At 45.5% G+C, this 25,461-nt stretch overlaps 1 protein-coding gene across 6 annotated transcripts in view; it reads right to left on the bottom strand.

Annotated features, from left to right (window-relative positions):
* The window catches only part of FRMPD2 (FERM and PDZ domain containing 2), a 101,082-nt gene extending 77,358 nt beyond the window's left edge, over positions 1-23,724 (bottom strand). For 2 of the 6 annotated variants that reach the window (XM_078434501.2, XM_078434502.2), the window contains exons 1-4: positions 23,063-23,724; positions 8,290-8,415; positions 6,584-6,741; positions 2,303-2,368 (exon numbers count right to left, since the gene is read on the bottom strand). In XM_078434501.2, the coding sequence (XP_078290627.2) occupies positions 2,303-2,368; positions 6,584-6,741; positions 8,290-8,415; positions 23,063-23,087 (375 nt within the window). In that variant the 5' untranslated portion in view covers positions 23,088-23,724. Of the gene's footprint in view, positions 1-2,302; positions 2,369-6,583; positions 6,742-8,289; positions 8,416-22,253; positions 22,393-23,062 lie in introns of all 6 variants that reach the window. The other 4 variants (XM_060642231.3, XM_060642232.3, XM_078434503.2 and 1 more) reach the window with 3 other exon arrangements.
* Between the last annotated feature and the right edge of the window lie 1,737 nt (positions 23,725-25,461).

The raw sequence follows: 25,461 nt of genomic DNA, 5'->3' as shown, positions 1-25,461 counted from the left end.
CCAGCTGTGTGAAGTTTGCTGCTTTCTAGTCTGGAATGTTCTTTGGTACCCAGAGAGCACAAACCTGTGCTTGGAATACTTATGAAAAATAGGTGCTTGACAAAGTGGGCATCCACCCATGCCAAGTACACACATCAAACCAGGGATCAGCCTTCAACTCACACCCACCTGGGTAACCTGTCAAATTATTTCTCGATTACTTCTCAAATGCAATTACTTCTCAAATTACTTCCTCAATTACTTTCTGCCAAATTACTTCTCAAATTATTTAGGTGGATCTCACTGGGCCTTTCCCCTAGAATGTGAGCTCCAGAAACATAAGGGCTGTGCCTTTTCATCCTTGGGCATTTCCAATGGTCAGCACAAGGTCAATGATCACTGGTTGAACTTCATGTCACATGCCGCCATGAAGCAAAAGAAAAAATATTTGCTTAAGCATTTCCCTCGTGCATTCAAGTGGCCACCATTTATATTGGGAAAGTCCTCAAATTCAGACTCAAAATCAGGCTTTTTGTCCCGCTCACCCATACCGTGAGTCATTTTCGAGGTAAGGGCTGCCCTACCATTTCCTGCCATGGAGCATCAGTTGTGAATTCCCATCTCCATGTGTAAGAGGGATGCTGCATCCCGGACTCATACAGCAAATCCCAATGCCTGAACGACAAAGTGGGAGACAGTCCCTGTCTTCAAGGACTTCACAGTCTGATGAGAAATATGGTCACCGAAAGAGACAAGGACTGGGATGCCTGGGTGGTCAGTCAATTAAGCATCCAACTTCAGTTCAGGTCATGATCTCACAGTTTGTAGGTTTGAGCCCCGCTTCGGGCTCTGTGCTGACAACTCAGAGCCTGGAGACTGCTTCAGATTCTGTGTCTCCCTCTCTCTCTCTGCCCCTCTCTTGCTTTGCACTCTATCTCTCTCTCTCTCTCTCTAAAAAATAAATAAACATTAAAAAGAGAGAGAGAGAGATAAGGACTCAAGTCTTGGGAAGCACAGATATGGTGATAACACAGAGGAAAAGGTCTAACCCAACCTGGGGAGGGAACGAGGAGCTGGGGGAAAGAACTTGAACTAAATCTCCAAAAGCACACTGGTGTTAACCAGGAGAAAAGTAGGGGGAGGGACCGCCGATAGAAGGAGCAGTATATAGTAAGTATGGCATGTCCGAAAAGAAGGGCACTGTGGGCAGGACAGAGCCCAGGGGAAAATGACAACACAAGGCCCCTTGTTCAAAACTTTTAAGAATTTCAAGACGGTGACATCAGAGCATTACACCAAGCATGGGCCCTTGTAAGCGCAGGGCATTATTCGATTACACAGGCCACACACCCATGAAACTGGCCCTGATTATGGAAGAGCTCCAGAGAGGAACCAGAGCTACAGGTAAGAGCCCAATTTGGGGCTCCAGGTATGCCCTGCTGAGAAGTGGAATCTAACCTCATGAGTAGAGTGGGAAGGTAAGAAGGGTATCACACGAGGAGGGATGAGAATACAAAGCACCAGGAAACATTGGGATGTTGAATTAGAGGGACAAAGGTGAGATAGAAGGAAGGAAGGGAGGGAGGGAGGAAGGAAGGGAGGGAGGAAAGAAGAGGGAAGGAGGGAAGGAAGGAAGGAAGGAAGGAAGGAACAAAAGGAAGGAAGGAAGGAAGGAAGGAAGGAAGGAAGGAAGGAAGGAAAGAAGGAAAGAAGGAAAGAAGGAAGAGGAGAATTCTCTGGCTCTTGTTACCCTGGTCTAAGAAATTCTTATAGTGTGAGATGAAAATTTGCACACACACACAAACACACATACTCTGTAGTCAAAAGTTTTATACAGTGCTGTGATAAAAGTTTAAAATTTTTCTATGCTTTAAGCTTTCTTGGAGTCTTTAATAAATTACTCTGCAAAATCTTGAAGAGGAAGGTAATAGAGGGAGCATTTTCCCAAATCAATTGAGCACAGAACCCTTTTTCAGGAAAGCATCTCACGTCAGGAACGGCTGCTTTAAAGCCTGTTTTATAAATCTGCATCTTCGCCATCTATAAAATCCTCTCGTTTGCCACTTCCCCTGAGCGGATAAGTCTTATTTTGCTTGCCAACCCTAAATCGTGGCTGCCTGGATGGCCATGTTGAGTAGCATTCTGCGGTGGTTTCTAAACTCAGCGGGAGCACTTCTGTAACCCATTGGCAATGCCTTCCTAGAACCCAGGAGGACGGAGTGGTGACACAGAGCTCAAGAGAAGTGGTCCCTGTCCTGAAGAAAACTGCTCATTAAATCCAAAGACATGACCTGGCAAGACTTTGAGTAACTTGTTTACAGACCTGATTTTGTGGGACATGATAGCCTGCTGACCAGTAGAGGGTCATTCCTAAAGAATAGACGTGCACCTGCTCAAGAGAAAAAGCACAAGATTAGATTTCGGTCACCTCTGGTATTCCATAGTCCTGCAAACAAATCACAATTCCATTTCCACGTGCGGCAGACAGTGTTGGCCGGCTAGCCCCCCCACCATCTGCGACTCCCGTGAACTTCCCATCTCCCACTCTAGCGGCTTAAAACCACAGTGACCGTGACACCCCACTTTGGCAAGAGACGCAAGGGGAGTCTGTTAAGGGGCTTTTGAGAAAGCTTTTGCTTTACTGACAATAAGAACACAGTCCATGGTCCCACTTTTTCCTCAGTTTTGCCTCGAATGCTGACAACGTATATGGATCATAGCTGCCATCTTGGGACCATGAGGCAACAGGCACCGGAAAAAAGACCAGCAGCTAAAAAGGGTAGAATGTAAATACACAGCCTGGATCCTCGATGACATTTACTGAGCCGCCGACCAATCCCAAGACTCCTGGTGAAGCAAATAATAACTCTATCTGTGGTGCCAGCCGCTGCACTTTAGGCTTTCTGATGGCGCATAGCTGAAACCATCTGCACGTGAAACACTATGGGACAGCCTGCTTTAAAAAATTTTTTTTTAACGTTTATTTATTTTTGAGACAGAGAGAGACAGAGCATGAACGGGGGAGGGTCAGAGAAAGGGAGACACAGAATCCGAAACAGGCTCCAGGCTCTGAGCTGTCAGCACAGAGCCCAATGCGGGGCTTGAACTCACAGACCGCGAGATCATGACCTGAGCCGAAGTCGGCCGCTTAACCGACTGAGCCACCCAGGCGCCCCTGGGACAGCCTGCTTTAAAAGCATCACCTGTCAGAAAACAAGATGAAATGGAAGAACATTATCTGACTTCTCCACCCTCACTTCCTTCATCTTCAAAATGAGGATTCTGGGGCACCTGGGTGGCTCAGTCGGTTAAGTGTCTGACTTTGGCTCAGGTCATGCTCTCCCGGTTCATGGGTTTGAGCCCCCTATCAGGTTCTGTGCTGACAGCTCAGAGCCTGGAGTCTGCTTCAGATTCTGGGTCTCCTTTCTCTGCCCATCTCCCGCTCACACTCTGTCTCTCCTGCTTTCAAAATAAACATTAAAAAATTGTTTTAATAATAAAAAGAAAATAATAATAATAAAGTGAGTATTCTACCTGAATACTCATGAGGATTGAGTAAAAAGAACCTGCAAATGGTCAGGAAAATTTTTTATCATTATCGGACGTGGAGCACTTACATGCCAAGCTCTGCTCCAAGCCTTTTACTTACATTAACTCATTCGGTCCTCACCACCATCCTGTGAGGTTGGTATTTTAATTGTCTCCATTATACAGAAGAGGCGATGCAAAGGAAACTTTGGGAACTTTCCCAAAGAAGACCTAAAGCCAGGCACCAGAGCCTTGGCTATGTTGCTTCTGGATTATACTAAGTTTTCAATCAACGTCAATCTGTTATTGTTGTGGGGCTTCTACTGTAATTGACAAGGCGCATTCCCCTTAGGATCACGGGAAATGACTTTTGAGAACTTCAGAAGGGACACGCTGAATTCATAAAACATAGTATGTGGAAAATACACGCTTATTTGAGCCATCCACTCAGTTAAGTACAAGTGACTTTGGTTTTGGCTTCTGGCATCCCTAGGTCAAGAGCATGTGTCCAGTATCACACGTGCCAATTGTCTCTCTGACCTTATATCCCCAACCCGATCAACCAGCCCTCTGAGGAACATGACTAGACACCTGCAGACAAGTTCACAGATTTCATCCTCACCTCTGGAGAAATGGTCTTGAGAGCAGATGCTGGAGCCGTGCCCTGAGCACTGCCAGAGGCACCGTCCACACTGGGGAACTGACCTGGATTCCAAATGCTCTAAGTACCCTTGGTGGTGCCTAAGGCCAAAGTGACAACAGGCTTCCTCCCAAATCCCAAATCCAGCCCCTTAGTATATGCTGCCTGGAGAAGGGTGGTGACAGTTTTGAATGCAACTCCTGGTGCCACGGGAAAGAACAGCATGATGGATTGTTGATGTCTGCCATGAGCACAGGATGGGGTGATAGTGGCTTGAGTGACTCATAGTTAGAGACCAGCGCACACCTTCCACCTGCACTGAAACTCGCCAAGCAGTGGGAAAAATGTCTCTGTGTGCTGGGAGAGCTGGATATTGGTCTGAGGAGATGAGTCGGCATACATCCTCCAAAGCTCAGGACAGAGCCCAGAGCTGGGGGAGGATTGTGAGCAAAGCCTCTGCTGAGACCACTTTCCTGACTGCTCACCTCACCTCCCACAGGACCTGAGCCAAGTTGGATGCAGAGAGGAGCCTGCAGTGGACGGAAGAGAAGAGCAATTAACAGAACTGAATGGTAGGGATGTGTTAAGAGGGGTAATGGCCAGGTGATCTGGCCTACTAAGCACCAGTTTGCCACAATTCACCCCCCAGGAAGCTAAGTCCCCTGCATTTCTGGGGTGCATCAGCATGTGCCCCTCTAGTGGCTGCTCAGAAAGTCAGATCCCCCTGGGGTGCCTGGGTGGCTCAGTCGGTTAAGCGTCCAACTTGGGCTCAGGTCATGATCCCACAGTTTGTGAGTTGGAGCCCCACATCAGGCTCTGTGCTGACAGCTCGGAGCCTGGAGCCTGCTTTGGATTCTGTGTCTCATTCTTTCTCTGCCCCTCCCCCACTTGTGCTCTGTCTCTCAAAAATAAATAAAAATGTTAAAAAAAATTACAAAAAAAAGAAAAGAAAAGAAAGTCAGATCCCCTGGCTCCAGCTGTGGCATGTCAGCTGACTCCAGACTGTAGGAGGCACCACCAGAGAGACCCAAACAGAGGGAATGAGAGGCACCCACATCTGTATCTAACACAGGGGTCCAGGGATTTATCCCTGAGATTCTGTCAGTGCAGGAAAGAGTAGAGGGGCTCGGGGTGCTGGGTGTCTGCCTGTGGGTGACAGAGTCAGGGCCACTGCAATGGGGAACTTGATGCTTTCGCTATTGTGATCTGACTTGGAGACACGTGGGCCCAGATAAACCAACCCTGGAAGCCACCAAGCCCCTGTTATCTGAGCCCGAAGGAAAAGCAGCCTCCGTTCCAGGACACCTTCTCCTTCCAAGAGAGGCGGAATTTCCAGGCTGTACTTTTCTCCTGAAAGGATGGCAAGAAGAAGCAGAACTCGCTGATTAAGAGCCACTATGCCCTGAGTGCTGTGTGCCTGCCTTACACCACTTTCTCCTTAGATTTTCTTCTTATGGGGGCGCCTGGGTGGCTCAGTCGGTTAAGCATCCGACTTCAGCTCAGGTTATGCTCTCATGGTTCATGAGTTTGAGCCCCACATGGGGCTCGCTGCTGACAGTGCAGACCCCACTTCGGATCCTCTGTCCCCACCCCCACCCCCGGCCCCTGCCCTCCTTACTCTCTTTCTCTCTCTCTCTCAAAAGTAAATAAACATTTAAAAAAAGAATTTCTTCTTTCAAAAATTGAATATAATGTTTACTAGACCTTTGGCTATCCAGAAGCAAAACAAGTTCATGAAAAAACTAAAATTACCACTGATGTTGCCATCCAGAAATAATCACTGCAGGCATCTTCGTGTATATATTTTTAGAACTCTCTCTCTCCCCTGTGTGTGTGTGTGTGTGTGTGTGTGTGTGTGTTTATTAAACTAGGGTCACATTATACATGCATATATTTAGGTTCTTTTCAAGCCATTAAATAAGCCCCCACAGCCTCATTTTAATGCTATCTTATTTACTGGACATTGTTTCCAGTTTATCACTAATGTCAACAATACAACAATGAACATTACTGCAGTTAAATCAGTCTTTACTCCTACCTTAGGATCAACTCCTGGTTGGGGACGTTTTAGGGTTTTGCTACATGCTGCCATGGGTACCCATGGCTCAGACCGTGTACCCACAACTTTTCCAACACTTCTTTTTGAATATTTATAATAATCTGATAGATTAAGTCAAATTAACCCTGTTTTACAGGTGTAGAAATTGAAGCTCAGAGAAGGTGACCTGTCTTCATCGAATAACTAAAAGACTGGCAAAAAAAAAAAAAAAAAAAAAAAGCCTGGGAATAATATTCTTTAAATCCATTCTGCCTCAGTGTTCCTCGGGGCTAAACTGGGAGCTGGGGATGCCACCCCCAGGACAGATCCAAGGTCCTAGGACCAGGCCTTTCCCCGGGACAGGCCCAAAGGTGCCACAGAGATGCCCCACAACTTACCTGAGATGCGTCGGGCTGTTCATCGTCACTCTGTTCCTGTAGCAGTTCAGGGGCCTTGAAAGGAGCAGCCTCTATGTGAGAAATGTGGTTCTGGAAAGAAAGACTTCCGGCTGCAGACAGCAGGGCTGACCAGGGACAGACCACATAGTCCGCGGAATCTGAAAACAAGGCCATGATGGGAGTATAGAGACATGACCACTGTCCGGAGGGCCAGTTGTGGGACTGCGACCAGCAGGTGCCCCTGGGATGGACTGAGAGCAATGCCCAGGGAAACATGAAGTGGATACAACCCCGATACATGCGTGCACAAGACCACGTGTTACCAAGGGCGACCACAGTGGTGGCCAGGAAACCAGCCACCTGCATCCAAATTCCTCAGTGCCCCAAGCGTCTCAAGGTCAGAGGTCCACTTGGAAATAAGCCCAAGTCTGAGTTCTTTGGAGCCAAACCTGGGACCAGGGCAGCTGGTCTTCTGGGCGTACTGTAGGGGTTCATCAGTCTCCCCTCCCCCATCCCGGAACCGACACCAGGGGCAGGGAGGAGACAGTGAAGAATCACGGGGAGGGTGAAACTGAAGGTAGAGGTGCACAGCAGCCTCCTTTATCTTCCCACACTGGGACCTGCCTGATTGCTCATGTGGTCTCACTCATGTGTGGGGAGCCTCGGCTGCGGTCTCGCGGGTGACTTCGGAGCTGACATGTGAGTGTGCGGACTCAGCGTTTGTTCCAGTTATTAACGTAAGGCTTCGCAGCTCCAAATTCACCTTTCAATACCTGCTCCCTGAAGCAAGCTCTCCCTTACAGCGAGTGCGACATGCAGCTTTCTCAGTAGAGGGCGCTAGAGAGACATGGCGGGAGGCGGGGCCCTCCTGCTGTTTCGGGTCTCAGAGCGCGGGCGGGAGGACAGTTGGTGACTCTGCCCTGACATAGGCCCCGTGGTCCAGCACGCACCTCCCGGCCCCAAGTGATCACTGCTTCTGCACAGACGCCGCGGGCTCCAGGCCTCCTGGCAGCACTAGCTCCGGAAGTTATGTCTCCCCACTGCCCTCCTCCATCCAGAGGGTCACCCTCGCCCCTGGTGGCGATTCCTGTGCCTCGCTTGTCCAGTGAATGCCAGACCCTTCTGGCCCCGCAAAGCAGCGAACTTCGCCTTCATCGTGGGCTCCAAGCACAGCAATTCCAGCAAATCTGAACCCCGATCTGGGGAAGGGGCTTCCCTTCCAAGTTTGTCCCTCACTGGTACTTCTCTCAGTCCTGGGGAACCATATCTTACAATTACTCTTCTGTTGGAATTTAATAATTCTTTATATTAACCTCCCTCCCGCTCTTTAGACCACCTAGTGTGTGGGTTCTAGCCCCTGATGGGGCACAGGTGATACACCATCTGGCAGGAGACAATATGGGAGTGTCAGCAGGGCAGCCCCCTGCCTCCTGTCCCTTATGCTCAGACCGTCCAGGTGTTGGGAGAGGCCCATATAGCTGCAGCCACTGTCTCCCTAGAAGCAAGGCCTTTTTTCAACTCTGCTGCATGCCATGGGTCCGAGAGACAGGCCTGCCTTCCCAGGGCAACTCCATAGGCAGGTGTCATTTGACTACTTGATCTAATGCTTTGGACTGATAACAGATCTGAGAAGCAGCAGTCAGAGATGGCTTGGGAAGCCTTGCGTTCAACTCCCTGCGATTCATGTGGCCCAAACACCCTCTTACCTTCACGAATGTCTTCCAGGAGCCGCTCCGCAGCTAGGTACAAGAGGGACCAGATTTCCTCCTCCGACAGAGCTTCGCCCCTGACCTGCAGGGCGCTGGCCAGGGTCACAGAGGCCGGGCTCATGCCTGCAGAGACATGCGTGTGGCAGAGTCCCCACAACGTCCACCAGCTCTCTGGGCCTGTACTCACCGCTCCAGCCCAGGCACAGCCCAGCCCCCTCTGCGGCCTGGCAGCACCATGTTTTCATCACCTGCATCCCCGGGGCTGGGCGCAGGGCTAGGCACACAGAGGAAGCTACAGAAATGTTTTTGGGGGGGGGACCTGCGAGTCTGCCTGGCTGAATCAGTGAATGAGGAAATAAACTCCGAAATGAAAGCTTAGGCGAATGAATGAATGAATGAAGGAATGAACAAATGATCCATGAGAATGGCACCGCCCTCTGAGCTGGGCTGTGCTGTTGAAAAGAGCTCCCTTGGCCCAGGTAGCATCCTCTGCCTGCTCTCCTCTCTGTCTGGGAAAGTAGGTTAACGGCATTTTTTTTTTTAATCTCCACTACATGATTCATGGCTTTTCCCCTGCCACACGCCGAGTCGGATGTGGCGCCAGCACCAGCCCTGTCTGTAATGATCACGACACCTGCCTGAGGAGTGAAAATCACTGGAAGGAAGGCGAGTCCTGTGTTTTGAAAAAGTGCAGGCTCAGGGAAGCGCAGGACTGACCCGCCGGAGGAGGGGTGAAGGAGGCTGGTCTTCTCTTTTCCTCTCTTCTTAGAAGGGCTCCTTTCGACCAAAGCTGACATTTAAATGTCTGTCCTCCTGACACAGCTGCCACCCACTAATCTCCAGCCCCAGGTGGGGTGACAGCAGGAAGAGGCCAGGCAGGCTTTTCCTAATCCATTTACGTCATTGATCTTTTCTGCGGCCTCAGGGAGGGCAGGAGGGCGATGTGGGGGGCAGGGCGGAGAGCACGTTATGGCACCCTCATCCCTCTGTCCAACATGGCCAAGCCAAGATCTCCACTCGCCACCTGCTCAGCTCTACGTACGCCTGTAGTCCAACCTCCTCCGGCCTCAGGAAGAGAGTTGGACTCCCAGAAGAAAAAAGCCTTGCACGTCCTCCTCTCCCCTGGGGACCAGAGGTGTGCTGGAGCCAGGCCTAGGCCGGAAGCTTGATGTGTGAGATGTCACAACAAGGAGTCTGCAAAGAAAGCCCGTCATTCCCATTGGCAGACAGGAAGGCAGTCCAAGGTCACCCAGGTAAAAAGTAATAGATTCAAAGCTAAAGTGCAAGGCCTCTCTTGTCTTTCTTTTTTCTCTTCCTCCTACTTCTTTATCTAAACTTGGCTTGAGACATATGGATTAGGCATCCCCATGCTGCCACATGTTCCCAGCTCTCTGCAGCCACCGTAAAAGGCTACTTATTAGAGAACAAACAAAGGGACAAGATTAGGACTCTCAAATACGAAATCTCTGAATCTCAAGATTTCTCACGAAATACCAAATGTGGTGTGGTTTGTTTTCCCATCACTATATGACTAGAAAAAAAATTGCATTAAAAGTATTTTAGGCTGGTGTGGTGTGGCTAGTCAAGACCATCATTTCAATATAGTAATTCAACTTTCAACAAATAGTGCTGGATTCATCATGGGAGAAAGAAAAAAAAAACCCTCTTATCTTATATAAAAATTAACTCAGGGCACCTGGGTGTCTCAGTCGGTTGAGAGTCCGACCTTGGCCCAGGTTAAGATCTGGGGCGCCTGGGTGGCTCAGTCGGTTAAGCAGCCGACTTCAGCTCAGGTCACGATCTCACGGTCCATGAGTTCGAGCCCCACGTCAGGCTCTGTGCTGACAGCTCGGAGCCTGGAGCCTGCTTCAGATTCTGTGTCTCTCTCTCTCTCTCTGCCCCTCCCCTGCTCATGCTCTGTCTCTCTCTGTCTCAAAAATAAATAAAAACATTAAAAAAAAAAAAAAGATCTCACAGTTCGTGAATTCAAGCTCCACATCAGGCTCGCTGCTGTCAGCACAGAGCCTGGAGCCTGCTTCGGATCCTCTGCCCATTTCTCTCTCCACCGCTCCCCTACTCATGCTCTCTCTCTCTCTCCCAGAAATGAATAAACATTTAAAAAAACTAAAAATTAACTGAAAATGAATCATAGACCTAATATAGAACATAAAACTGTAAGTTTTTAGGAAATAACACATCGAGGCAAATATTCAGGATCTAGGACGAAGCAAAGAGTTCTTAGATTTGACACTGACATCATAGCTTAGCCTCGCCTACCTTACATGTGTTCAGAACACTCAGATTAGCCTACAGTTGGGCAAAATCACCTAACACGAAGCCTGTTTTATAATAGAGTGTTGAATATCTGATGTAATTTATTGAACACTGTACTGAAAGTGAAAAATAGAATGGTGTAAGCGTATCGGTTGTTTACCCTTGTGACCACCTGGCTGACTGGGAGCTGAGGCTCCAGGCCACTGCCCAGCATCACGAGAGAGGATTGTGGTGCATCCTGCTAGCCCAGAAAAGGATCAAAATTCAATGTCTGCAGTACAGTTTCCACTGAATGTGTGTGGCTTTTGCACCATCGTAAAGTCAAAAACTTATAACTCAAGCCATTACAAATTGGGGTCATCTATAAATAAAGAACTCTGGGAGAGCCTGGGTGGCTGAGTTGGTTAAGCGTCCGACTTCGGCTCAGATCATGATCTAACGGTTCTAGAGTTTGAGCCCCGTGTCAGGTTCTGTGCTGACAGCTCAGAGCCTGGAGCCTGCTTGGAATTCTGTGTGTGTGTGTGTGTGTGTGTGTGTGTGTGTGTCTCTTTCCGCCCCTCCCCCACTCACGCTCGGTCTCTCTCTGTCTCAAAAATAAACACTAAAAAAAAAAGTATAAATAAAGAACCCTCACAATTCACTGTAAAAAGACAACCTAATTTTAAAATGGGTAGAGACGTCGACTGTGCTTCAATAATAAATAAATTCAAAGTAGAATAAAAAAATGACGACAATAGGCAAAACTCAAGAGTGTCACAGGCCAACTGGAATGTATGGCCACCCAAATCTTTTTTTTTTAAATGGACAAAGACTATGAACATACATTTCTCCAAAGGTGTACAAATAACTGATAAGCACATGAAAAGTGCTCAACATAATTAGTCATTAGGTAAATGCAAATCAAAACCACAATGTGATACCATTTCAGATCTGTAAGGATGGTTATAACCAAAAAGTGTTGACAAAAATGTGGAGAAATTGGAACCCTCACATATTGCTGATAGGGATGTAAAATAAGGTAGCCACTTTGGAAAACGGTTCAGCAGTTCCTCAAAGAGTTAATCATAGAGTTACCACGTGACTCCGCAATTCCACTCCTTGCTATATACCCAAGACAAATGAAAGCATATGTGACACCAAAACGTATGCACAAACATTCTTAGCTGCATCCTTGATAGTCTCCAAAAAGTGGAAACAACCCAAACGTTCCTTAACTAATGAATGAATATACAAAATTGTATCCACATACAATGGAATGCTATGTGGCCATAAAAAGGAACAAAGTCCTGCTACATGCTGCAAGATGGATGAATCTTTTTTCTTATACCCCTTTATTAAGGTGTAACTGACATACGAAAAGCTGTATATATTTAATGTATGCAACCTGATGAGTTTAGAGATAAGTACATATTCATGAAACCATCACCACGATCTAGGCCATACAAGACTGATGAATCTTGAAAACAATCTGCCAAGTAAAGGAAGTCAGCCACTAAAGGTCACATTTCATATGATTGCATTCGTAGGAAATATCCAGAAGAGGCAAATGAATAGAAATGGAAAGATCAGTGGTTTGGCAAGGGTTTGGGGGAAGGGCAGGTGGAGAGTGACTGAAGTGGGTATAGATTTCTTAACAGCTTGATGACAATACTCTGGAATTAGTTGTGATAGTTACACAATCTTGTGAACATACCAAAAACTTCTGAATTGTGAACATTAAAAGGTGACTTATGGTATGTGAATTGCACCATAAATGTGAATAATTTTTTTTAATTTTTTTTACATTTATTTATTTTTGAGAGACAGAGAGACAGAGCGTGAGCAGGGGAGGGGCAGAGGGAGAAGGAGACTCAGAATTAGAAGCAGACTCCAGGCTCCAAGCTGTCAGCACAGAGCCCGACGTGGGGCTGGAACCCACAAACCGTTGACATCATAACCTGAGCCTAAGTCGGATGCTTAACCAACTGAGCCACCCAGGTGCCCCCATAAATGTGAATAATTTTTAAGAGAAAAGCAAGGAATGGAAAGGAACTTATAATTAAAAGACAGATCATGAGGTGGGTGGCTCAGTCAGTTAAGCATCTGACTTCAGCTCAGGTTGTGATCTTGCAGTCCATGATTTCCAGCCCCACGTCAGGCTCTGTGCTGACAGTGCAGAGCCTGGAGCCTGCTTCAGATCCTGTGTCTCCCCCTTCTTTCTGCCCCTCCCCCTCTCTCTCTCTCTCTCTCTCTCTCTCTCTCTCTCTCTCTCTCTCTCAAAAATAAACATTTAAAAATTTTTTTTAAAGACAGATCAAATTAATAAATGAGTAAAAGTAAATATAGTATCTAGGAATGTACATGTGAGAGACAAAGCTACAGAAACAAGAGGATGACTGTAAAAGTCTGGATAATGATTACCTTTGGGGGAGTGAGGGCCTGTGATTGAGATGGAGAATATGGAAGGGTTTCTGGAATGGGGGGCAAAGTCCTATTTCTTAGCCTCAGTGATGGCTCAAGTAAGCTAAGTAAAGCTCAAGTAAACTCGGTAAGCTTAACATTTGTTGTAACGGTTCTCTGGGTCCGTTCTTTTACAATAAGTTTAAAACAATTTCAAGCATTGCCCTGCTAAAAATGTTTTTAGGCAAATCCAAAAAATAGCACTCCATTTCCACCTCCTTTCTTGAAATACAAATCCAGCAATTTTCATCAGTTATGTTAGACTCTATCTGAAATCCTGCCAACAAATGCCAACCAGATTAAGAGGCCCAACATTCTTTCCATCTAGGGTGGATAAGGAAACAGCCAACATCTAGAAAAGCACATAACTGCTCGGGTTGGCTAGTCAAACACCCCTGTCTGTGGTTGGAACCAAGAGTTCTTTGAGGCTTGAAGTTGCCATTCTCGTTGCTGGTGTATCAGGATTGCAGCTTCCACGTCAGAGGCAACAAACCCCAAACACAGGAGGTAATGCCTGTGAACTAGTCATCAGCCTCTCCATTAAAAAAAAAACAAAATACGACAACAACAAACCCATCCCACTGTTCCAAGACATGTGCATGCTCCCACTGCAGAAAGAAATGTCTACGTTCTGCTTCTCTGTACAAACTCTCTCTGACCCCAGGGCCACAGATGAACGTGACATTCTGTCCACAGGAGTGAGTTGTGCCTCCGGGGAGTGCCAACAGTTGGGAACCATTGGCGGCCCCGAATTTCCACGGCAGCCCTGACCACACCCCTCCACTCTGGTAGGCAGTAACCTGTTTGGGGATACTTCAGGGACTCCATTTCAGTCCACTAGTCCTTAAGAAGCAACCCAAATATATGTTAACATTGCAATATTGCAAATTCCATTTCAGGGCCAGCTGACAACACCAATACAAGGAGACACTCCCTAGCGCTTACTGTGCACCAGGCACTGTTCCAAGGGCTTTATATGCACCAGTCCCGGTTTATGAGACAGCCGCCATCAGCCCTGCCCCGGCATGCCGTGATGCCTCCGGGCTTGCATCCAAGTGTTTGTCTACACAGTCTGGTGGTGAGGTACCACTGCACCGTGAACTGGAAGGGGACCATTAACCATCTAAGGGATGGAGAGATCCCACCACACAGATAAACCCTGCCTTCCTGCCAGTGAGGAAGCTCTGGGAAAGCGTCCAGCCCATGGCCATGCTTCTGGGGGGGCAGCTCTGTTGTCTCTCATTCACTTCCCAGGCTCACACCTCTGTGGGCCAAGTCCTGTATGTTGACTCGATTCTCCGAACGCTTCTGCAGTCAGCTCATAACCCAAAAGTCTCCTCCATCTGAGGCTTCATTGCTGTTCAGGAGTTTCCTCAGGCTCCCTTCCGTAAGTTCCCAAGCTATGGTGCATTCTGTCTCTAGGGACTCTCCTCTACTGGCCTCCAGCTTCATAGCACTTCTCTGGTCTGGCTCGGCCTAGAAGCTCTGCCCATGCCCTCGACATCCTTGCCTCAGCCATCCCTTTATTTAACAAATCCTACCAAGGAGTTAGTATATTTTAAGCTGTAAATAGAAACATGAAAATATAACATCCTACCCTTGCACCCTTGCAAGTCTTACATTCTAGTGGGGATGGGCAGAGGGGCACCGATACCAAACAGATAAACAGAGGAACAAAATAAGTCCACAGAGAGATAGACTATGAAGAATAGGTAGACAAGGCTATGCACTTGAGCCGGAGTGGTCAAGGAAGGCACCATATGAGCTGAGACTTGAAGGTTGAGAAGGTGCCTGCGAGGGAAGTGGAAGGGACAAGGCACACTGCCTCTGGTCTCGTGGGGACAGCCAGTGGGTGACCACTCCCTCCCTGAAACACTACCCGTTGCTTCAGATCCCGGTTTCCCGTGACTCCCTCTCGCTGTCCCTGGAATGTCGTCCCCCAGGATGCTAGCTCCGGCCCTGTGCTGGTTTCCTATGGCTGCTGGGACAAATTACCACCAGCCTGATGGATGAAAGCAACAGAAATTTATCATCTCAGAGAAATCAGTTTCACTGAGCTGAAATCGGGCTGTGGGCAGGGTCGCATTCCCTCCAGAAGTTCCAAGGGAGGGTCTGCTCCTTGTCTCTTCCTGTTTCTAGTGGCAGCCAGCATTTCTTGACTTGTGGCCACATCGTTCCAATGTCTGCCTCCATGGTCTCATCACCTTCTCCTCTTTATTTTAAATCTCCCTCTGTCTGCCTCTTACAAGGACATTTGTGATTGCATCTAGTAGGGCCTGCCTAGATGATCCAGGATAATCTCCCCATTTCAAGACCCTTTAACCTCATCACATCTGCAGTTGTTTTGCCATTTAACGTAGTATTCATGGATTCCACAGATCAGGATGTATGTATCTTTTTTGTGGTGGGGGGAAGCATTGTTCAACCTACCACTAGCTCTTTTTCATTCAACAGTCTACTGTTGGCTAAAAAAAGACATGAGCTCTGGGAGGTTGAAACTCCAGCTCCCTAACTTCCTGGCTATGTGAGCTTGGGCACAGAGCATATATATACTTAACCTCTCTGAGCCTCAGTTTTGTCATCTGGGATATAATGTTAATCATAGCATCTACCTCATGTAACTGTTAGGAAATTATATTCAAGGGCTCAGTATGTAAAATGTGATGAACACATCTTATTTCCATTTCTTTCCATCTCTGCTCTAACCACCCAGAAAGGGATTTTAAGCATCAAAGCTGCTGAGAAGTTTCCAAGTATGAGATTCTTAAGATATGGTGTTAATTGTTTCCATCTGTCTGCCAGGATTGAGGTGCTATAAACAACCCATTTTAAACCTTAGCAAAATGCCTAAAATATCTCAAGGTCCCCAAAATAGACACCCTAGGGAGGAACCAGGGAAGGATGTGGGGCTCCCAAGGAATCAAAACTCTCAGAATGATCCTTTTGCCTTCCTCCTTTTGGTCCTTATGTCTCCCTTCATTCCTTCTCCCTTTGGACATTCATTAAAAACCATCTGCTTGCACTAAGACCAAAATCTGAGCAAAACTTTCCAGAAGGCAAATGGCATCATTCCCCCAGGAGGAAAAGTCAGCTTCTGCCTCATCTGGGCTCCACTGAAAGCCTCATCTGGGCTAAAGGTGTCAGGGCTCTTAACTTCCGGCACTCTCCTACTGGGAGATCCTTGGAAGCTGATCTCAGTTCTGAGTTCTTCACACAGATCCTGCCCTACTGCCCTATATAAATACTGGCTGTAGCACCAACGTAGTGTTACCTTGAGCAAGAGCACTCTCAAAATCTCTTCTCCCTGCTGTAAAATGGAGATGATACATCCTGCCTTACAAGATGGTTGTGAGAAGAAGAACAAGCTAATGAGAACATGGCAACTAGCAGATGTCCTACCTTTCTTCAGTGTTCCCAGATGGAAACTTGCATTTGTAGATAAGAGAATGGATGTTCCAGTACAGAAAAACATTTAGAGGGTTTTAGAGGAGGGTTTTTCTCATCGCCCATATTTGCTTACATTCGACTTACTCCATATTTGCTACATTCCTATATAACCCGTGCTGTAAGACCAGTTTTTTATTTGAGTGAATGCATTCAGGGAAACTGCATATTTTATAGGAAATGGAAAATTAGTATTGAACAACAATAGAAGGTAATTATCTATTTCTTTTAAATCCTTGAATTCTTGCCAGATAATATTGCCTTCCAATGGTCCCAAAGCCTGGTCTTTCATTGTGAAAGGAGCCATTCGTTTGAGAAATGTGAAAGCCTAGGGTTCCAGACAGACTTTCTTCTTGACATAATCAGAAGAATTTAAGTAAAATGTCAAAAATATAATTCACTGTTATTAATGCACTTTGTGTTCCACCTGTGTTCTTTGGTCCTGCTTGTCCTTTAGGAAGAGCTGTATCCTCCTTTTCTAAGGCTGCAGGGCCAGTTTTAATGTAATTCATACTCAGAGATGATTGATTGAGTCCTCACCAACTTTACTTAAAGGCAATGCCTTCCAAGGAGAATAGCCCTTTGCAGATTATAGAGTTTGCATACATTTTTGTGATTCCCACAAAAATCCTTGAAGGCAAGGCAAAATGATCCCCATATCCAGATGAGGAAACTGAGAATTTAACTGACTTAAGGTCCCCAAATTTGCATGGCTAGTAAGTGCCATTTAAGTTTCTAAAGGAGGGGATGGTGGGCTTGTAAGCTAACAAGACTAATTGAAGCTACGTATGTTTAAATCATTATTCAGTTTATTCAAAGTTGTGAATTTTAGGTGAGAATCAGTCTTGTTAGGTTGATAAGAATGGTCTGGTATTTCAGCACAGCTGCTTTGGGGCTGTAGAAAAATAATAATAATAAAATAAAATAAAGTTGTGAATTTTAACAGCTGCTGTCTTGAGCCTTCAAATTCAGCTTTAAAGTATTAAGATCCATTCATCTGGTGATTTATATATAAAAAGAGCTACTTCACATGATTTTTTTTAATGTTTATTTTTGAGAGAGAGAGAGAGAGCAGGGGAGGGGCAGAGAGAGAGGGAGACACAGAATCTGAAGCAGGCTCCAGGCTCTGAGCCGTCAGCACAGAGCCAGACATGGGGCTTAAACTCACGAACCACAAGATCATGACCTGAGCCAAAGTCAAATGCTTAACCGGCTAAGCCACCCAGGCACCCCTACTTCACATGATATTTGACTAATGTTCACCTAAATTATAATATAACTGTTGTCAGCAGTTCTCCAGAGAACCAGGTTTATTTATATATATGAAGTTAAATATATTTATTTAAATTTAAATATATTTATTTAAATTTAAATATATTTATTTAAATATAAATTATAACTTTTTGTTTAAATTGGCTCACCTGAATGCAGGGTTGGCAAGTCTGAAATCCACAGGACAGACTAGTGGGCTAGAAACTTGTGTAGGAGTTGATGTTGTTGTCTTTTTGTTTTTAAGTTTATTTATTATTTATTTTGAGAGAGAGAAAGTAGAGGAGGGGCAGAGAGAGAGAGGGAGAGAGAGAATCCCAGAATCCCAAACAGGCTCTGTGCTGTTAGCATGGAGCCCCGATGCAGGGCTCAATCCCACAAACCATGAGATCATGACCTGAGCCAAAATCAAGAGTCAGATGCTCAACCAACTGAGCCACTCAGGCGCCCTGATGCTATAGTCTTGAGGCACAATTTATTCTCCTTTGAAGGAACCTCCGTTTTGCTTTTAAGGTTTTTCAACTGACTGGCTTAGGCTCACCCACATTACATATATTCCTTAATTTAATGTCAACTGATTATAGACGTTAACCCCATCTATAAAGCACCTTCATAGCAAAAGTCTTACCATTGCCCCAATCCAGTCTCCATCCTACAGAGAGACCTCTTCCTAAAACACATTTGACCATATGACTCTTCCACATTAAAGCCTTCAGTGGCTTTGTGTTTTCCATAGAATCATTTCCAGTTCCTGACTCCTAAACAAAGCTTAAGCGACCTCCAGTCCACCCTTCCACACTGATCTCCAGCGACTTCCCCTTGCCTCCATAGCCTCTCTCCAAGTTCCAGATGCACCACACCCCTCTCATCTCCTGTCCTCCCCAGGGTTGTGTGGGGACACTCCCACCTGGAGCTCCTTCTTCCCTGACTGAGTGAGTCGGGAGCTGTCTGCACTCTGTGGACCAGCAACACACAGAAAAGATACCAATACATGAAATGAATGAAATACTTAGGTGACACTTTCTTTAAAGGTCCAACACATTTCCTACCTAACCAGATACTTTTCCACACCTCTTTAACCTATGGAGAAGTAAGTTCTGACCACTTAGTCTCAAAATCTACCACTTGACTGGCACCAGCCCACCACGAACTGGTCCTTTTCCACCATTCTGTGGATCTCCTTCCTGCTTTCCTTCACCACCTACTCTGTTTCCAACGATGTTGGGCTATTATAACCATTTTAACTCAAGGAATTATAGGGAAAAGGAGGTAATTCAGTAAGAACTAAGGCAAGAAAAAGGAGAAGAGCAATTAGAAATAGGGCTACCAGTGACCAAGAATAAAATGAAGACCAGGGGCGCCTGGGTGGCTCGGTCGGTTAAGCGTCCGACTCTGGCTCAGGTCACGATCTCACGGTCCGTGGGTTCAAGCCCCGCGTCGGGCTCTGAGCTGACAGCTCAGAGCCTGGAGCCTGTTTCAGATTCTGTGTCTCCCTCTCTCTGTGACCCTCCCCTGTTCATGCTCTGTCTCTCTCTGTCTCAAAAATAAATAAACATTAAAAAAATAATAAAATAAAATGAAGACGAAGTCTGGGGCAGGGGAGTTAGTCTGACTGTCTTAGGCAAGAGAGGTCAGAGAGGAAAACGGCTAAAAACATTGACCTCAGGGCCAATAAATATTGAAAGGAAAATAGAAATAGCAAAGCATAGTTGCTGAGAGGGCAGGTTCTGAGGTCAGAGTCGGGCTAACCCCTGTCTACCTTGGGTAACTTATTTTTTTTTCCTCGATACTCATCTGTAACATGAATTATTGCATCTGACACGTGGTAGCTTCTCAATAAATGCTAGCCGTTCATATGATTAACATTGAATATAAAGTGAGGGCAGGGGATAGGGTGGGGACAAACCCACAGAACTTGGGCTTGAGAGCAGAAATGGCTTTACCAGTGGGACTACAGATGCCAGCGACCCCAGTCCTTGCTACTCAAAGTGTGATCCCTCAGACCAGCCATGTGGGCATCACCAAAGAACTTGCTAGAAATGCAGACTCAGGCCTTCCCTGGGCCCTTTAAGTCAGAATCCGTATTTTAACAGGATAATCTGCACATTACAAGTTACAGACAGAACGGCCCTAGGTCCCGTTGCTTATTTGGAAGACCCAGTTATAGGTGGGCAATGACTGCAGCCAGTTAGAATTTAGAGATAGAATTACTGTGTGAGGTAACCAGGGAGACCCCTACCTAGTCCTTGGCAATGCTCCAGGGTATTTGGGTGACTATTCTCTTAGATTAAAGGGGAGGAGTTTGGTGGAAGACTTATGAACTGAGGCCATAAACTCAGGCCGGCTGCACAGTGTCAGGTGGGCTTACATGGCCTGAACACAGAAGCCGTGATTGGAGGGTACCTGTACAAGGGGACAATAGGTGGGAGAGAGGTGACTACCAGGATCAGAGACTAAGCAAATTGAGAGGGGGAGAGATGGTGAAAAGGGCTGTTTTCCTGTGTCCTCTCTTACAGGCTGCACGCCCACCCCACACTACCCTGTCCCACCGAAAGCACTCCCTTGGTCCAGCCAGACCCTCTGAGCATGGCCTGCCCTTCCTCCATAACCTCAAGTCCAATGAGCACGACTGACAGAGAGGCAGCCTGGGCAAGGGGCAGCACCCAAGAAGGGTTGCATCACTTTCCAGACATCCCTGAAGGCTTAAAATACAGTTTGTAGAGAGCAGAATCACCTTCAATTTCTAGAAAGGCAAAGTAAACATTACCTTAAAAATAAAAGGATTAATGCAGACCAACTTGGCCAAGATAAATTCCATCAAACACAGATATCCCCTAGCAGGGGAGTGAGCAAGGATTCTGCAGGCATCTGAAAAAGTCCAGTGACTTCTCTTCAAGACTGTGAAAAGCCCTCAACCTTCTCCACTCTGTATTTAAATCCACAGTCATCTTTCTTTATCAGTCTTTTCAAATTATCTAACATCGCTTTGCACCCCTGAATCCAATCCTGTATTTCTTGTTTTGGTGGTTGATGTGTTTGTCCATAGAGAGAAACACATATTCCTCTTAACTCCTTTCTTCATCCCTGCTTCTCCTGATCATCATATTCCCCTCCCCATGGATTCTGCCTCTTTAAAACTCTCTGGGCCCCTTTGCTGTGCTGAAGAAGACTCCTACTCACCAGTGAGAGTCAATGAATGCCCAGGGATTTTGCAAGCTGGATGTTAAACATAGCCGTTGTGAAAAATCAAATCACAGAAACTTCCAATGAAATAAATTATATTAATAATATATTCAATATATTTCCTAATTGTTTCACCACATTTCATTATTGTCCATGCTCTTCAGCTCATTTAAATCAATTGCATTTGCGTGGTGGAAATACGATATAATGGTGTGCTAATACACAGCTCTTCAAACTTTGCGTTCAGTGCTATCACACTGGGAGCTTGGAATTGACCATAGAGGCAGTATTCACACCACAGAAATTGACAGAAGCTACAGATCAGGGCTTGGTTTGTCGTTTTGCTGATTATCTAGACTTAGGAAAGTGATGGAGAAAATGTTAATAATTCAGATTAAATCTAAAAGTGTGTTGTGTCTATAGCTGTTATATTGTGAATAGTGCAAAAATTGAGGAACTATTCTTCCAGAATTCAAAAATTATGATCCAGTTCAGCAGTTCCTCATGTCACGGAGAAATGAGGAAAGTTAAAACATTCACGTTCATTGCTTAACTTTCTTCTGACTTGTCAACGTAAACAAAGATATCAGCCAACATTCATGTTGGAACTATACTCAGTGGTCAATTGCAAACATAGACTGACTGAGGATGTAAGAGTTCAGCAAAATCAATGTTTGCATTCTGTGTGAATCTATTGGCTGTACGGAACTTGCAAAAGAGACTAAGCTGTATTTTACTACTTATAAATTGTGCAACATGAGCATCCTTCATATAAATAAAATTTATAACAAACCTATATTATGTACATGTATGCATGTTTGTTTATCTTTCTTTGCACACTGCTGGCAGCCCTTGCTTGACAGGTCTATACATCCCCAAACTGTTTTCCTTAGGTTAGTCTATCTGTCAACTTTCCAGGCTTCATCCCCTCCAACCCAACATGTATATTACTACCAGAGTAATCTTTCTAATATTTAAATGCAATCATGACATCCCCTCATTAAAATTATCAATGGCTTTCCAGAACTTTCTGAATGAAATGCAAGCCATAGAAGGCTTTCCTTGCTCTACCCTATTCACCTATGCAGACTTCTTTCTTATCAGATGCCCACACTCACGTCTCACTACAGTTACGCCAAAATGCCTGATATTCCCAGAACATGCTTTACTTATTCATGCCACTGGGCTTTTGCACATGCTTTCCTCTGCCTGGCATAGCTTGCCCCAACCCCTCTCCTCCTACCTCCTGCTAGTTCCCACCCAGCATTCAAACCGCTCTCAAACATCATCTCTTCCGGGAGCCTACACCACTTCAGCACTTGCTGCTGCCACACGTCACCTTGTAGGCTCACCTCTTTTGGCTCCTGCGCTCACCCGGAAGAGCCTCTGAGCAGAGAGAGGTGTCCCCAGTACTTAGCACTTGGCTTGGCAGCCAGGAGATAGGTGGTAAGTGCTTGCTGAATTGATTACTTCGTCCATTTCAGCTCTAATCTGTAGCAAATGACAGGATATAGTCAGGAGAAATATGCATACCTCATCTCTGAATTTGTTACTTAAAAAACAAAAGCCAGATGAATCATTGATACTTTTATTCCCCATTGTTTTGTGGAAGTCAGCCGGATAAAACCTGAAACTCTTTACTCTAAAGCATTGACCTTCTTTAAGCATAATCAAATTACTCATTTCTGAAAGATAGTGAGTTATCACTTACTAAGAGCTACATCTATGCCTCAAGCATGTGCTAAGTGCTTGATATATGTCACTTCGTGTATCCTTAATTGCCCTATAATGTAGGTATTTATTATCCCCATTTTACAGATGAGGAAACTGAGTCTCAGGGAAGTTGCCTTTGCTTTGAATTTGAATTCACTAAAAGATGCTGAATAGCAAAGCAATGACTTAAACAAGGGTTGGTCTGACTCTAAACCCCATGTTTCCTCTGCTGAGCCCATTCGTTACTGCTTTAAAGCAAATTCACCATTTGAATCAGGTCCCACTAGTAGCCTGGAACAAATAACACTCCAAATAATACCACAGAGTCACTAGCACAGGACTTAGTCCAGTCGTGTTCTCCTTATTCCTGACACCCAAGCCAGTGAATGGATTTGCCCTTCCCCCGACCCAGATTTACAGAAGGAAAGTGAACAAGACGGAGAAATACCTGTGTTCTGAGTCAGAGGTTGCATGTGAAATTCTCTGTGATCGTGATCGGGTCTAGGCCTCCATCACAGACAATTTTCCAACAACGAGCAGGGATCTCATTCACCTCTCTGCTGAGCTGCCACGGCCACGGGCGCTGCCGCCTCTGTTTACTGTTTGTTACTAAGCACTTGGCTGCCCAGCGAGTGAGTCAACGGGGCCTTTCCTTTCCTGCCACTGGCTCTCTTGCCCTGAGCCCTGTGCAGTCTCCAGTCGCAGGCAGAGCCATCCCGCCATGGCTTCGTCCCCAAGGCCGGTGACCTGTGAGAGAGCTTGTAAGAGCTCAACTGGATTAGGTGCCACTGAAGACAATAGGATTGTGGCTCAGCAGGGGCTTTTACACTGATGTCACTTTATCTCCTGGTCCAATCAAAAGAAAGAGCCCTGCGAAGAACCAGGGGGCCCGCCAAGAGCCGAGTCTTAGTTTCATTAATTCAGCAGCCCTCCGTGCCCTTTAACAGAGGCAGACTTTAGACTTGTACCCAACGGGGCAGAGTAACATCCAAGATCATGATGAGGAACCGTGACCTGGAGCTGCCAGCGGGAAGGCAAGAGGAATACGGTTGTGATTCTTACACACACACAAAAATAATCCTCACAATAATATAAATAAATAAAGGGGCAGAAGGAAACTTTTGCAGGTGACGGATATGTTTATGGCATAGATCGTAGTGAGGGTTTCACTGGAGGATATTTATCTCCAAACTCAACAAATTAAATCCATGAAATATAGACAACTCTTTTATGTCAATCATACCTCAATAAAATGTTTTGTTTTGTTTTGTTTTGTTTTGTTTTGTTTTGTTTTGTTTTGTTTTTAAAAGAAGAATGTGTTTGGAGAAGGAGGAAAAGGAATTCCCACACTCTCTGGTATTTGGATGCAGAAAGGATCCAGCAGAGAAGAATAGGAAGAATTGGATCACAGTTCTGCAGAGGTAAGAGAGAAAGAACGGATCTTTGGAGCCCTCTAGATCAACAGCAATTTCAAAACTGAAATTTTTGTTTTTTTAAATTTGTTTATTAATTTTGAGCCCCAGACAGAAAGCGAGCGAGCAGGGACAGAGCAGAGAGAGGGAGAGACAGAATCCCAAGCAGCCTCCATGCCATCAGCTGGGCTCACACTCACATACTGTGAGATCATGACCTGAGCCAGGATCAGGAGTCAGATGTTTAACCAACTGAGCCACCCAGGCACCCCGCAAAAACTGACTTCCAAAAGAAAATGAACATTTCACTTCACACATTGACCAAAAAATAAAATAGTGACACTTGATGAAGCCCAGTGCAGGTGAGGGCATGGTGGATGAGCAGTCCCATGTCGGTAGTGGTAATGTACATTAGTATACCCTCTCCGTGGGGCATTCGGTAATATTCATTAAAGCTGTAATTGCGCACATTATTTGCCAACCCACTTGTGGGGAACTGACCCCGTGAACATGCTTGCAAACGTTCACCCACGCATATGAAAAAGGATACTTATTGTAGTATTTTGTTGTTGTTGTTGTTGTTGTTGTTGCTATGGGGAAAAACTGAGAGCCACCAAAATGTCCATCAATAGTGGACAGGCAAGTAAATTGTTGTTCACACACAGTGAAAATCCAGCTACACAGCTGTGCAAAGGAGGTGGATAGACCTGTGTGTGCTGGCATTCAACACTTGGCCCGAAATCTTTTAAAACAACACAAGTGTGGATTCGCCCTGTATAATTCCTCTTAGTGTAAATGATATATATATATATATATATATATATATATATATATATATATATATAATGTTCTTTACATATATATTATATTATATATTCAATTATATGTATTACACATTCATGTATAGTCTTAAGGAGGAATCACTAGAAACTTAATAGTGTTTGCTTTGTTGAGACCATTTTAAATGCTGTTAGTCATTAGTTATTACTTAATCATGAAAAATATTGTCCATGTTTGGACTTTCCCCCATACCCTGTGTTATATAGGTGTTTTTTTAAGTGGTGAACATTATATAATATCTTACAAAATTTATGTTTTCCGGCTCAAACCTACTTGCATTCCACACTAGGCTAGTAATGCACTTTATGATCATCGCAATCATAGATTCATCGCAATCATAGATCATCGCAATCATAGATTCATCGCAATTCATTAGATTCAGAATGGATCTTGGTAAAATGTAGATTTCCAGCACCACCCCAGACCTGCTGACACTGAATCTCTGAGAGAGAGCCAGGGGGATCTGCATTTTAGCAAGTGCCCAAGTAGTTTTTATTAATTTGTTCAGGCCAACCATGTACAATGGAAGAAAATGAGTCCCAGGGGGAGAAAATGAATACTTCCAGTCATGGAGCTGTTTCCTGGCAGGACAGAG

The sequence above is a fragment of the Panthera onca genome, chromosome D2 (genome assembly GCF_046562875.1).
Source record: "Panthera onca isolate mPanOnc1 chromosome D2, mPanOnc1 haplotype 2, whole genome shotgun sequence".
In the NCBI taxonomy this organism is placed as follows: Eukaryota; Metazoa; Chordata; class Mammalia; order Carnivora; family Felidae; genus Panthera; species Panthera onca.
The sequence above is the reverse complement of the archived record's forward strand: the minus strand, read 5'-3'. Positions and strand labels throughout refer to the sequence as shown.